The sequence below is a fragment of the Nyctereutes procyonoides genome, unplaced genomic scaffold, assembly GCF_905146905.1.
Source record: "Nyctereutes procyonoides isolate TBG_1078 unplaced genomic scaffold, NYPRO_anot_genome, whole genome shotgun sequence".
Taxonomy (NCBI): domain Eukaryota; kingdom Metazoa; phylum Chordata; class Mammalia; order Carnivora; family Canidae; genus Nyctereutes; species Nyctereutes procyonoides.
The window spans coordinates 12,327,308-12,341,653 of record NW_026575134.1 but is presented as its reverse complement, the minus strand read 5'-3'; the positions used below and the strand labels follow the sequence as shown (position 1 = coordinate 12,341,653).

General features: G+C 46.4%; 1 protein-coding gene across 1 annotated transcript in view; it reads right to left on the bottom strand.

The window, feature by feature from the left end:
* Positions 1 to 14,346, bottom strand: part of LAMB4 (laminin subunit beta 4) — a 102,035-nt gene that overhangs the window by 72,871 nt on the left and 14,818 nt on the right. Inside the window, 8 exon segments of the mRNA XM_055301043.1 lie at positions 3,333 to 3,521; positions 5,511 to 5,631; positions 6,710 to 6,924; positions 7,094 to 7,157; positions 8,301 to 8,377; positions 8,380 to 8,488; positions 9,814 to 9,887; positions 12,203 to 12,338. Coding sequence (XP_055157018.1) covers positions 3,333 to 3,521; positions 5,511 to 5,631; positions 6,710 to 6,924; positions 7,094 to 7,157; positions 8,301 to 8,377; positions 8,380 to 8,488; positions 9,814 to 9,887; positions 12,203 to 12,338 — 985 coding nt within the window.

The window sequence follows — 14,346 nt, the reverse complement described above, 5'->3', positions numbered from 1 at the left end:
TAAAGAAATATTTGTTTTAAGAATTCAGTTCTGGGCAGCCCCAGTAGGTGCAGCGGTTTGGCGCTGCCTGCAGCCTGGGGTGTGATCCTGGAGACCCGGGATCGAGTCCCACGTCGCGCTCCCTGCATGGAGCCTGCTTCTCCCTCTCCCTGTGTCTCTGCCTCTCTCTCTGTGTGTCTACGAATAAATAAATAAAATGTTTAAAAAAAAAGAATTCAGTTCTCTGTTATCAATTTTAAACAGGTCATGTAAGGTAAAATGTTATGCACCTACTAAGTAATCTGAACCTACTAAGTAATGAACTAAGTAATCTGAACCAAAACTTCATTTATGCTTTTTCTACACTGTGAGGATTTAAAATGTGAAATCTAGGAGGCTGTGCATATTCAGGTGGCTATGAATTAGCTCTGTATATGACTTCATTTCATGTATTATGATTACATGAAGTTTGAAGTACTTTTAAAGCAAACCCCTCCCCACTAAATAACAATATATTGATGATATAGCCCGAGAGGCAGGATTTCTGTGTCTCGGGAGAGACAACCTTCCATGGGTCCCGGGCTTCCAAACTTTATTTTTGCTGAGTGTGCCAACTATTTCTCAAGCCTGTGTTTTCAGCAGGCTACCTCAAAGGAGGAGATAACATCTTCCCCTTGCAATAAAAGCAATGACTCTTTCAAGCCCAGTGTTCCTTGGCTGTGACATAAACTCATCAGGTGTGCAGGATCCACCCAGCATCCTTGGAATTGCCCCGTGGAACTCAGGACTTAGGGACATGGGTACACACACCAGTACAAACACTGTGCTGCCTGCAGTGTCACGAGTAATGATGTCCCTTGCCTTAACCTGGGACTTTCAGGTCTTCTGCTCACATCCATGGAACTAACAACAAGCTACTTGTCAGTCTGCAAGTCGAGAAAGATCTCAAGCCCAGGAACTGGCCCTTGGTATTGGAAGTCCAGTTGGAGTATTTATCTACTCCAGGAGTCAACAGCAGTGCTGGGGCCAGGGTGAGACGAGCAAGGTGCCTGGGGCGCAGACCGTAAGGAAGTGTTTGCTGTCAGCTTAGTGCCCATAGCAGGTGTCAACCTGTGCTTACATCACTTACATCACCCTTCCCGAAGTGCTGGGACCTGGGTGCTTTGCTTGTCTCACTCTGGTCTCATTCCAGCGGGGAAATTCCAATTACAGTAATGATGAGATGACCTCTCGTTAGCAGAAACGGAAGTGTGACAAAGCTACGTGTTGGCCAGGACGCAGAGCAGCAGGGTTACTCACACTGTGGGTGTGGGTGTTCGTTGGTACCTCCACTTGGGGAACAATGTGGTATCGGGTAGTCAGTTTGCAGAAGTTCATACCCTATGTTTCAGCAATTCCATTCCTTGGTAGGACTCTTGGGGCCAGGTTTTGTGCATGTGCCTATACAAGAATGTTTTTTGAAGCATCAAAAGCAAAATGGCCAAATAGATGTGATATTTATGGGAAGAAAGAGTTCCATACAGATATTACATATGGATATTAACATTGGAGAATGTGTTGCAGATCGAACTTCAACAATAAATAAATAAGTAAATAAATAAATACCACCTGGAGAGAGAGAGAGAAAAAAAAAAAAACATTGGAGAATGAGGGCTACCCAACATTGACAAATCTCCAAAATGTAATGTTGAACCAAATAATCAAAGATATGTACCACGTGCTATTATTTATCTGAAGTTTGAAAACAAGCCAACATATATTGTTTGTATGCCTGCATTGTAACGATAATTATTGCTAAATGTGTGAGTTTATCCCCAGGAAGGAGGGTAACGGATGGAGCAGGTGTGTGCCTGGGGCACCAGCAGTATTTGTCATATTTCATTAAGGTCCTGAAGTCGATGGCGTAAGATACCATGTTTTCTTGCCACGGCTGCTGGTGGGCATAAGGGTGCTTATTATATTATTCTCTATTATTTTTATATGTACAAGATATTCCATTTTTAAAAGCTGAGATTAAAGGCAAAATGAAAGATTTTTTAAAGATTCAACAAAAGAAGCACAGGTGGGGGGCTGTCTCTCTTGAAAGAAAAGAAGAGGAGAGGGGAAGGGAGGGGAGGGGAGGGGAGGGGAGGTGCAGTAAATGAAGCCACTGACTCTGGGTTTCAGCTCAGGTCCTGGTCTCAGGGTCATGGGATGGAGCCAAGCACCAGGCTCTGGGCTCAGCATGGAGTCTGCTTAAGACTCTCTCTACCCTTCCCTCTACCCCTCCTGCTCATGCTCTCTTTTTCTCTCTCAAGTAAATAAATAAATCTTAAAAAAAAAGAAGGTAATATCTGTATATGCATCTTATCAGCAAAACTGAATTGTCTACCGCCAGACAGATGTTGCAGCCAGTTTCACTACGGATCTTCCTTGACTTAAGGTGGGGCTGATAAACCCCTCATAAGCTGAAAATTTCATAAATAGAAAATACATTTAATACATCTAGCCTACCCAACGTCTAGCCTGCCTTTGCGGTGCTGACAACACTTACACTGGCTGACGTTGGGCAAAGTCATCCGCCGCGCGGCCTGTTGTACCATGAAGTGTTGAATGTGTCATGTGACTTACTGGGCACTGACTGGGGCTGCCCCCAGCCGCCCCGCCCAGCATCGGGAGAGAGGATCTTCCCCTTACAGGCTAACCTGGGGAAAGATCCAGTACAGAACCCAAAGTTTCAGGGAATCCCTGGGGGGCTCAGGGGTTTAGCGCCTGCCTTCGGCCCAGGGCATGATCCTGGGGTGCTGGGATCGAGTCCCACATCGGGCTCCCTGCATGGAGCCTGCTTCTCCCTCTGCTTGTGTCTCTGTCTCTGTCTCTCTCTCTCTCTCTGCCTCTCATGAATAAATAAATAAAATCTTAAAAAAAAAACCAAAAAGAATCCAAAGTTTCTGCTGAATGAACGCCTATTGCTCTGGCACGTGGAGAAGTTGGCACATCCTCAGTGGAGCCAGCCAGCAGCCAAGGTGAGTCAGGTCATCTGTGGTCAGCCACTCCCCCAGGGACCTCCAGGACACGCAGGTGTCTGCGGCACCTTCTGAAACCACCTGCCCCCTCCCGGCTCAATCCCAGTAGTGTCCAGATTCACCGCTGTCGCCCCTGGCGTGGGGCTACCGGGGTGGGTCCAGATCATCTGGCCCAACTGGTGGTGACAATGAAAGCTCTTAGAGCTGGATGCTTTGCAAGCCCCCCAGGTCCCTAAATTGGGCGCTTTGGGGATGCTGCTAACCCGAGCGGGGGAAGGGGGGGCTGGCAGCCCAAGGGGGGGCCTCTCCCCCATGCAGAGAAGAGACGGGTCGAGGCCGGGGACTCACGGATGCACGCGTAAGGGTCGGACATGGCCTTGAGCGGGTCCCTGTAGAAGAGGGGCCTGCAGCGGTCACAGTGCTGGCCCTCGGTGTTGTGGCGACAGGCTTCGCACACCCCTCCGCTGCGGCCGCCGCTGCTCAGGTAGGCCGTCATGTCGAAGTGACAGCGGTCAGAGTGGCTGTTGCAGTGACAGGCTGAGGAAGGAGGGGGCAGTGAGAGATGGGCCAGGCCCTGGGGGACACCGCGCGGACCTCCCAGCGCCAGTCACCGCAGCCCGCATCGCTTGTTAGAGCTCCCCCAAGTACACACAGATGAGGACAGGTGCTTTCAAAGGATCTTTCTGGTGCTCTGATTCCGCCCATACACTGTCTGTTATATGTGTTCCTTGAGTTTAGCATTTGCTTTTTTAAAAAATACATATCAAATGAAAAAAGTAAATCATGGGGATCCCTGGGTGGCTCAGTGGTTTAGTACCTGCCTTCAGCCCAGGGTGTGATCCTGGGGTCCCGGGATCGAGTCCCGCATCAGGCTCCCTGCATGGAGCCTGTGTCACACACTCTGTCTCTCATGAATAAATAAAATCTTAAAAAAAAAAAAAAGTAAATCATTTGGAGGCTCCAGAAGGCCTGGAGTGTGATTTTTGTTGTTTTCCACTAAAGAAGACTTTCTCTGGCTTAGGCTTTGTAAACTTGACTTCTTATATCATCCGTTCTGCAGGGCCCGGGACTCCCAGACAAGGTGTCAGCTGGCGCCAGCCTGCTTCTCCGTCTCTATGGGCAGGAGAGCGAGAAGAGTGGCCGCAGGTCACTCGCAGCCCAGCTGGGCTCAGCCAGAGCAACAGGGCAAGGGACCTGGCCTGTCCTGGTGGTGAAGTCTGTTGGTGCTGCGCCTTGTTGGGTTTTCCGTGTAAACAGAAGGATCTCAGGCTCTGCTGGGCTAGGTCTTGCCAGCTGTGACTCTCATGGATGGGATGTTTTCAGGAGAGCTCTTCCGGGCACCTCTCACTCCCTCACAGCCTACTTCCCCACCTCCCCACCACCCCAGCCTGGGAGAAGAAGCTGAGTAACCAGTTTGTAGGGAAGTCCATCAAAATTCAGAGGCAGCGGACACATTACAAGAAAACCTTCTCCCCTATTGGCCTCAATATTTGACCAAAAACACAGAGAGCCTGTTAGACGTGGTTCTAGTCTGTCCTATGTGTTTAAGACCACCATTTGCTTCGACGTGGAGGGACCTGGAGGGTATTATGCTGAGTGAAGTAAGTCAATCGGAGAAGGACAAACATCATATGGTCTCATTCATTTGGGGAATGTGAAAATTACTGAAAGGGAATAAAGGGAAAGGAGAGAAAATGAGTGGAAATATCAGTGAGGGTGACAAAACATGAGAGACACCTAACTCTGGGAAATGAACGAGGGGGAGTGGAAGGGGAGGTGGGCGGGGGGTTGGGGTGACTGGGTGATGGGATGAGCACTGGGTGTTATGCTGTATGTTGGCAAATTGAACTCCAATAAAAAAATTAAAAAAAAAAAGAAACAACAAATACCCACCTTAAAAAAATAAAAATAAAATTGAAAGAGAGAAAAATAAATAAATAAATAAATAAAATGCATCTAATGGGGACGCCTGAGTGGCTCAGTGGTTGAGCATCTGCTTTTGGCTCAGGGTGTGATCCTGGGAGTCCTGGGATTGAGTCCTGCATCAGGCTCCCTGCAGAGAGTCTGCTTCTCCCTCTGCCTAAGTCTCTGCCTCTGTTTCTCTCATTAATAAAATTTTAAAAAGTCTTAAAAAAAAAAGAAAAAAAATACCCAGTTCATGGGTATGATTACTCAGGAGCACAGTAGGGATCTCTGTACGAGACCTGGGGTTCGCCCGATGCTGGAGCGGCACTGTCCCCACGGATGCCACTGTTACGTGGCTCTGCCCCTCCTCTAGAAAGGGACCACATGACATGCATAGTGTCTCATTTTGTAAATTAACGTTCATTTTTGGTGCAAAGGTTTGGGAAGTCGGTATTCTTCTATGGGGGGTCACCGGAGACGTGAAGCTATCCCAGAGCTGGAGCTCGGAGCCCTGGGTCAACACCCCTGCTGCCTGCAGCTCCACCGAAACGAGCTACACTATCTTCAAGAGAAGGAAGTGCAGAGCCCTCTGGGTGCAGGCCGAGAACCTTCTCCGCATACCTCTGCAGGTGCTGTCCTGGGGACCCGCTCCCGGCCTCCACGGGGCATCCTGGAAGAAGTCCTTGCAGCGCTCGCAGTTCGGGCCGTCTGTATTGTGCTGGCAGACGCACCGACCGTGCACCTGCATGTGTGAAAGGAGGACGTTGGGGTTCTTTAAGTGAAAAATGAACTAGCAGGCCGGGCACCTCTCCGTGTCTCATTTTTCCTTGGTAGTGACAACACCAACCTTGACTATCTTTATTATTTGCTTACCCAGCTTTTAACTTGTGAAAAAAAAAAAAAGCAGGATGTTCGGGAAACACTTGCAGTACATTTCTTGGCCTTTCTGAATTCTAGTTTCAGGGCAACAGATTGCAGCCCATGGCACAGGGACAAACAGGATGGGGAGAGAGAGAAAGAGAGAGAGAGAGAGGGAGAGAGAGAGAGAGAGAGAGAGTAGGGGGTGGTTGAGGAGCAAAAGGGAAGAGAGGGAATTAGAAAACAAAGAAACTGGAGAAAAATGTGTGATTCTCTGGGTTTTTCTGAAAAACACCCTGTATGTCCAAGTTCAAAGAGAGAAGCTCTATTTCTAGGGAAATATGAGGCAGCTGACAGGGAAGGTGCGAGAACTTCGGCCTCCAGCCTTGTCTGATCATGGCTAATACTTTAAAATTATTTCGTAAAAAATATAAAATAAAATAAAATAAAATAAAATAAAATAAAATAAATTTCATAGATGCACTCTCGGGACTCTGTGAGAAAACACAATCCTTCTACTACATCACTCTTTGAAGACTCGTCCCAAGCCGGGAAGAGGTCAGGATTAGGACTCATCATGCCCAGGGCAAGAATGAAGAGGCCGTTTTTACAGTGGTGGGTGACACTCAGGCCTCCTGGCACAGAGTACGGGCTCTGTACCTTCAAGAAATGTTTGTGGGATGATGGGTCCTTGGCACCAAAGCTCCATTCCCTAAAAAAAAAAAAAAAAACAAGTACACAAAAAAGGGAGCTCCCCAGAAATCATGAACTATACACGCGGCTCAGGACCTCCTCTGTAGCAGGATCCACAGGAGACCCCAAGGTCCCCGCCCCCAGCTGCTGGAATGACACCTGCCCCAACGCAAAGCTGTCGCGTGGGCCGTGGATGCCCACGTAGGGTCGGACAGCACAGGGCAGCAGGTGCGCCAGGCCGCTGCTCCTGGGGTCGCGGGGCAGCTCACCATGCCGGGCGGGCTGAAGACGTCTCCGCGGGCCTCCTGCACCGGGTCGCACTCGCTGGCGTGGCCGTTGCAAAAGCAGCTGCCCCGCACCACCATCGCATGCACAGCATAGTAGTAATTTTCAAGGGCATCCTCTTCCCTCCTTCCAAGCAAAGTATCCCCCAGGGTGTGGAGTTTGGTAAAGTTTATCCGCAGGTTTGTTAACGTCACAAGCTCTAGAGAAAGCGACACAGCCAAGCAAGGCACACTTAGGTGGCATCGGGTCAAGGCATCTCTCCCCACCCGACGTCCCCAGTGCACTGTGGACACGCAGGGACGAGGAGGGCTCCCAACGGGAAAGTTTTAGGAAGGCATCGGTGCCAAAACAGAGAGCACGATTCATACCCTGGATGTCGGGGCTGTAAGGGTTTTCGATGTCAAAGCTGGGATCCAGAACCTTTAAAACGACCTGTAAAACAGACGTAGGTGAAGGTATAAGCATCGCACGCCAACAGCAGGGTTAAAGATGCGCGCACGGAAGCGTATTGGCCGAGCCACTGCCTACCCCCGCGTGGGATACAGATTATTATTTGAGCTCTCACGTGACTCTGAGTGCCAGGGATGAAAATGAGTGAAAGATCTTAAATAGTCATTCTGGCTCTTCATGGCCAAGTGGTTCGTAAAGACAGAAGTCCTGACTGCTCCTGCCCGGGGTTGGGGTCGAGGGATGGGATCACAGTTCAGCAGGTTGTCATCGATCTGGGTCTGGCAGCAAATTCTAGAGCTGCCTTCGGCCACCAATTCTTTCATTCTACCCAATAAAATAATACCTCCCAGGCCCACTCATCCTCTGACCCTCTGCCAGTCGCCAGCTTTGCTCAGGGGAAGCTCCTGGCAGATTCCGTCTGGGTGGTGGTTTAGCACCAGGGGTGCTGCTAGCCCATCCCAAGGGTTAGCAGCGGATGCTCCCTCCTCTGGGTGCTCGTGCCCTGGTGCCCAGCCTGGGTCTCGGTCTCCACTCACTCTTAGCCGAGCACCCTTGTGCAGAATCATTCTTCTTGGCTTTCTTAAGTAGGCTCCACACCCAGCGTGGAGCCCACCATGGCGCTTGAACTCACGACCCTGAGAACAAGACCTGAGCTGAGATCAAGAGTCCGATGCTCAACCGACTGAGCCAGCCAGGTGCCCCCCATAGAGTTATTTCCTATGAGGCATTTACTATCTTCCTGAGTTTGAAATGAATACAGGGCTCATTTCAATTTAGACATGTTCATTTTAAAACAATAACAACAACTCAAGTTATAGTTCAGTAAATGCTACCTAAATTTTCTTTTTTTTTCATTTTTTTAAAATTTTTATTTATTTATGATAGTCACAGAGAGAGAGAGAGAGAGAGGCAGAGACATAGGCAGAGGGAAAAGCAGGCTCCATGCACCAGGAGCCCGACGTGGGATTCGATCCCGGGTCTCCAGGATCGCGCCCTGGGCCAAAGGCAGGCGCCAAACCGCTGCGCCACCCAGGGATCCCCGCTACCTAAATTTTCATTTAAAAGAACCGCATTAGCCAAAAAGGTATAATTTCTATCAGGGAAATCCAAGAATGCAAATGCTACCTCGCCACCAGTTGAGGGTTCGATATCCGAGTATTTGGAGTCACAAACAAGGTCTCCCACTCCCTGGGCCTGGCCGATGTGATATTGGGAAAGGAAGCAGCACAGTCTTTTGCAAAATATCTGAGCACTTTCCAGGTGTGTCCATAGTCTGCGGAGCGTTCAACCAACATTGCAGCAGGCCGAAAAGTCTAGGAAAACATGAGGTAAACTTGTAATGCTTCACAAAGGCAGGTTTCATTATCCATTTCAGACTGAATATTTATATTTCCCAATCTCCATTTTCCAAACTTTATCTTTTAAAACCTATCACACAATGAGCACAAAGAGACTGGAAATCTCTTTCCAATCAGGGGGCAAACTTTGATGAGCGTCTACTTCGCCTAGAATTCGGTTCTGTTTAAAAGATGTGTGTGGGCTCCGTGAATTATTCATCGAAGGAGGAGAGAATACCAGTTGTTTAAAAGCCACTGTAATTGATATTTTACAGCAATTTGTATGTGGTTTTCTTTGACCAGAACACTTTTCTCTGGCAAATTCCTCCAAAATCTGCCGAGAAGCTTATTCTGATTCCTTAGAGCAGAGTTCACCCCATTACGGAACCTGCCAGCATTCGGCTCACATGTCAGTTCCTGCACTTATCATTTTACACTAAGATTTAAAATCTCTTTGTATGTTTGTATCCTTGACCAGACTGTGTGCTCTTTGAGGGCAAACACTTGTGGGGCTTTTCCCCACACCTTTTAAAAATTTTATTGTCATTTTTTTATGACCATAACTCAGCTTCCAGCCTGATGACAAATTAGAATTTTGATGAATGATTTGGGAATGAGTACAGCAAAGGGTTTCTCTGGCTTCTAACTACGCTTAGTAAGGATCCTTTCATTTTTCTACCTTTTCCAATCACAACCTTTCTGTAATTCCCTAAATAATTTCCACTTTCTGCCTTTTTCTCCTAGAAAGTATTTTTCTAGTTCTTGCAGCCCCTATCATTCCACTGCTAGGTGGTTTCCTATCTGCTCTATCTTGTAACTCTTCCTTTTTCCTTTCCTTTCCTTTCCTTTCCTTTCCTTTCCTTTCCTTTCCTTTCCTTTCCTTTCCTTTCCCTTCCCTTCCCTTCCCTTCCCTTCCCTTCCCTTCCCTTCCCTTCCCTTCCCTTCCCTTCCCTTTCCTTCTCTTCCTTCTCTTTCCTTTCCTTTCCTTCTCTTCCCTTTCCTTCCCTTCTCTTTCCTTTCCTTCCCTTCTCTTTCCTTTTCTTTCTTTCTTTCTTTCTTTCTTTCTTTCTTTTCTTCTTTCTTCTTTCTTTTCTTTCCTTTTTTTTTTTTGTTAACCACCTAAGTGATTCATTAATGAGCATTGGGGTTTTTGTTTTTGCTTAATTTTGTTGGTTTTGTTTTCCACTCAGGGACCAAAACCCAAATGACAAAGCATGAGTAGAGATTTACAAGGCCTCCTGTGCTCTGCTACTTGTCAGGAGCAAGGAAGTGAAATCCCAGGCGAGCCCACAGATCTGTACCTTAAAGGTCAGAATAAGGTGGCTGAACTGAAATAATGCCTCTAGGTCCAATCTGATGCTGACATGATCAACACCTACGGAAAAATCCAGAAAGAAGAAAATCAGTGATTTTGAGAGGCCCCTATTGACCATGTTAATCCCTCACTGTGGCTTGTCTATAATAAGTCTGTTTGAAATCACACGGCTGGGGATCAACACTCTTTCCTAGTCTTTCCCAGTCGTTCCCCATGACACTGCATGCCCAGGAGAAGGGCTGTTTGAGAGCAAGCTAGGTTTCCCCGGACTGACTGTGCCCACATCCAGGTTATGGTGGCCGTGCGCATGGCCACTGTGTGGCAGTATTACCACCAAGGGAACTCCGGGCCGCTCCCCATAGGTGGAAGGCAGGGGCTCGTTTTTTCTGGACTCACCTCTTGACTGCATGGAAATGTGATGCTAGCAACCCAGAGCCTGGTAAAAATTGGCACACCCTTTTCGTCTAGCAGCTGCTTAACGGTCATTTGGACTAGTTTTATTGCCACTTAGCATAAACCACAGCCTGGACTATTCATTCCCCTTGGTGTGAGGATCTGCAGCTCCTCTGTGACCATGGAGGAGAAAGAAGTATCCTGGCCAGGGCTTTGCACGGAGATGGTCAGCTGCCATTCACCCAGCCACGATGGGAAGGGTCGGCCCCAGTCTGGACATGATGGAAGCCCTATCGCTGTAAGGTGGCACAGTCCAGTAGGAATGGGAGTCACTTAAGATTTTCTAGAGGCCACATGTAAAAAAGTATAAATAAACAGGTGAAACTAATTTTAACATATTTAATCCAATATATCAAAACTCATTTTAATGTATTTAATCCAATATATCAATCCAAAATATATAACATGTAGTCAACATTTGAAAAACAATAAAAATGCTTTATTTTACTATTGATAATGCTTCATTCCCCACCCCCACCCCCAAACTAAGTCTTAGAAATCTGGAATGGTTTTATGCTGCTGGCACATCTCAATTTGGATCAGCCACGTGGTGAGTGCCCAGGAGCGCGTGTGGCGAGGCGCTCCAGTACCAGAGAGTACAGCTCCGAGAGCAGTACCTGGGCTGCAATGAATGGGAGGCAGTTTTTTAATTGGAGAGTAAATTCCTTGGGAAGGTTTGGTCTGAGAGAGCAGCCCCATTCCTGGCTCTGGGTCAAGGGCTCCTCACCCATTCTAGAATGGACATCTCCTTTCCCCCCTCTCAAAAGTTCTTGGCTGAGAACCCTTATTCTATGCAATCAGCTTTGACAGAGGGGCATTCTTTCTGTGAGGAGATGGGGAACCAATGCAGGACAGGTGGTTTAAAACAGATGTTAAGCAAACATGGCATCCGGGAAGGCAGGTGGCTGTTGAAAGGCCACCCCACACGTACTAAGGAAAGCCCAACTAGATATTATTAACTAGAATCCAAAGTGAGCTGGCCTTCTAGTAGACACCCATCACGTGCTTGTCCAATGGATGGCAAAGAAAAACAGCCTCATATAATGCTTCCCCTCTGCATTATGCTCCTACGTTATGATAATTCATTCCCACGTTTCCCTAACAGTCTAAGATCCCCTGTGGGAAATATATTTATGGGATTGTAGCCCAAGTACAACATATAGAGATGTGGTGAATGGAATCATTTCATGGGCTGAGGGTTCCAGATTGGTGTTGAAGAAGAGCCATCATGAGTGAGCCAGCCTCCATTCATTGAAGCACAGAAGACCCAAGGCTGGGGTGGGATGTGAGGAATCCCTGTGGGGTCCTGATCGGGGCACCTCAGAAATAGAGATACTCAGGGCCAGCATGAGCTTCAATACCATAATTGTTCATGAACAGAGAAGGGCATAAATCCAAGAAGGGAAGAAGTTCAGCCAGTACCCAACTACCCTTTCAATTCGATTTTTATATGAAAATATTTGGCTTGCAGCAAGAAATGAAATGTTCTTTTTCTCTCTCCCTGCCTGTGCTACAGAAGGAAAAAAAGTACATGGTAATAACTCTCAGATTTCCCCGGGGGGCTGTTGGTTCCATTTACACCAGTGTGTTTTATATTAGGCTTCAATTACCAGCACCTTGTAAGTATCCCATTTTTTCTTTTTTTTTTTTTTAACAAAGAACAAAAGGATGCACAGATATTGTCTTCCTGCACATGGACAGAGTGGAGCCCTCTGAGTTATGTGCTTAAAATACACTTTGAATTCTCTGGAAGAAAGTCACCTTTCCTGGAATAAAAATAAAGTCTGTTCTTTACATTCTCCATGGATGCTGTTGCATTCCAACGGGACGCCTTGCTGTGAATTCGTTGAGATCATACAGAGAGAAAGACATCTTATTAAAAGTGCAAAGAAATGAAAACCTGGGAAGGAACTTAATCATACCATTTTCTGATTGCCACCATTTCTTTTCTCTCTCTGGTTCAAAACTTGTAATTACATTCTCGATGGTGTGGCTGCGGGATTGGGTGTACGGGTCATATGGAAATCTCGAGTCACAGACAAAGCATTTTTGCTCCCCCTGGAAAAGACCATCATTTAAATAAAAAATAAAGGGTCGGAATTACTTATTGTTGATCTGAATTTGAAAACAAGCTGTACTTACTATATTTGTCTTTCAATCTGGCTAAAAATAAAAAGCAGAGGAAATAACAAGACATCAATTTTTCCATCAATAGGTACTTAACTACAATGACAAACGCAATAGAAATGTGACCCAGAAATTTTATAAATTGATACATTCGGGATAAAAAATGCAAATTTATGTGGAGCTCATTTTTTTCTTCTACAAGAGGCAGATGATCTGGAGATTATGTTAAACTGTAGAGAAATCATCAGGATGTGGTCTTTGAGTAGGACTTACTTTCTTTAGTCAGAAGTTGAGTATTTGGCAAGAAATTAACAAAATTGGCCACCAAATTAACGAAACATTTGGCCACCAGGTTATCTGCAATCATCCTTCTTTTTCTCTCAGACATAGTTTCTGGCAGAAGAACTTCCAGGATCAAAACCCCTATGTCAACATATGTGGTTTTCATAGAAGATTCTCATCAAACTCATAACACAGAGGGCTGCCCCCCTTTTCTTGCAGACTAGAAAGTCTTTTTTAGTTAATTGGAGCTACCTTACTTGGAATGGACCTGCAAAGGTTGCAACTGCCAAGACTGGCCTTTGGGTTTGCCTAATTTAATGTGCCTACTTGTAGCTGTACTTAGTCAACACTCCTAAGGAAATTCCCCAGGACTTCCAAAGGACTGCCAATGGCCTGCACAGCTGGTCCTGGCTCATACTTGCAGGACTCTGGAGGAGCCTTTTTGCAAAGCTTCCAGGAAGCAGGCAGGGGTTGTTTATGATAACCCTACATCGGAAGTTGCCTACAACAGCAGATGCACTGGTGGGTATTCAGCAAACTCTGACTTTATGCCTTGACCATGGCTTACAAGGGCTACACAATCTGACCAGGGCCACCTCTTTGCCTTTCCCTCTATGGAGTCTTCCCTTGATTCACTCGACTGGAGCTACACTCACTTCTTATTCTTCCTTGAGTTCACCAGGAACTCTGTGGACACAAGCTCTTCTCTGGTCCCCTCTCCTTTCTTTCCCTTCTTCAGGTCTCTGTTTAACTGCTATCATCTCAGAGAGGTTTCTACCTAAAATACTACCACCTCCCCACCCTCATGCCTCTGCCACTCTCTATCCTTTACTCTGCTTTGTAATATTTTTCTAAGCCCTTATCACCACTTGAGACTATAATATACTGTTGTTATTTTATTGTCTGTCTCCATCATTAGAGTTTTAGCCTAATGAGGGGGAGAACTTTGTTTTATATAAGGTTGTATCCTCCTTGCCTAGAACAGTGTCTGGCACTTAGTAGATACTCAATAAAATTTGTTGAACGAATGCATGGTGATTTTATTTTTTTTATTTTTTTAAAATTTTTTTTTAATTTATTTACGATAGTCATACAGAGAGAGAGAGAGAGAGGCAGAGACACAAGCAGAGGGAGAAGCAGGCTCCATGCACCGGGAGCCTGACGTGGGATTCGATCCCGGGATTCCAGGATCGTGCCCTGGGCCAAAGGCAGGCGCCAAACCGCTGTGCCACCCAGGGATCCCATGCGTGGTGATTTTGATGGCTATTTCAGCTAACATCTGTCAAAGTAAACCAGCCTTTCAAGAGGCCCATATAATCGTCTTAGAATCACTGGCCACCATAAGCCTTATACTTGAAAAGAAAAATGCTTGGAAATTAAGGAGCAATGGGAGTGAGATCTATTCTGCATATGGAGAGGCTTGCCCCAGACCTGTCCTAAAAGAGCAGCAGAAGCCCTATGATTCCATCAAAAGATGTCAAGACTTCAAAAGATTTCCACTAATACTATGGAAATTATTGGGGAAAATATATAACTTTGGGGTTTATTCTGTAAACATTTTAAGAAGCATAGTCTTTGATGGACCTGGCTACAAAGGATGCTTAGTTGTTGGATATGGGAGTCCTAACTTGGGTAACACTGTGGGTTGATGTTGACT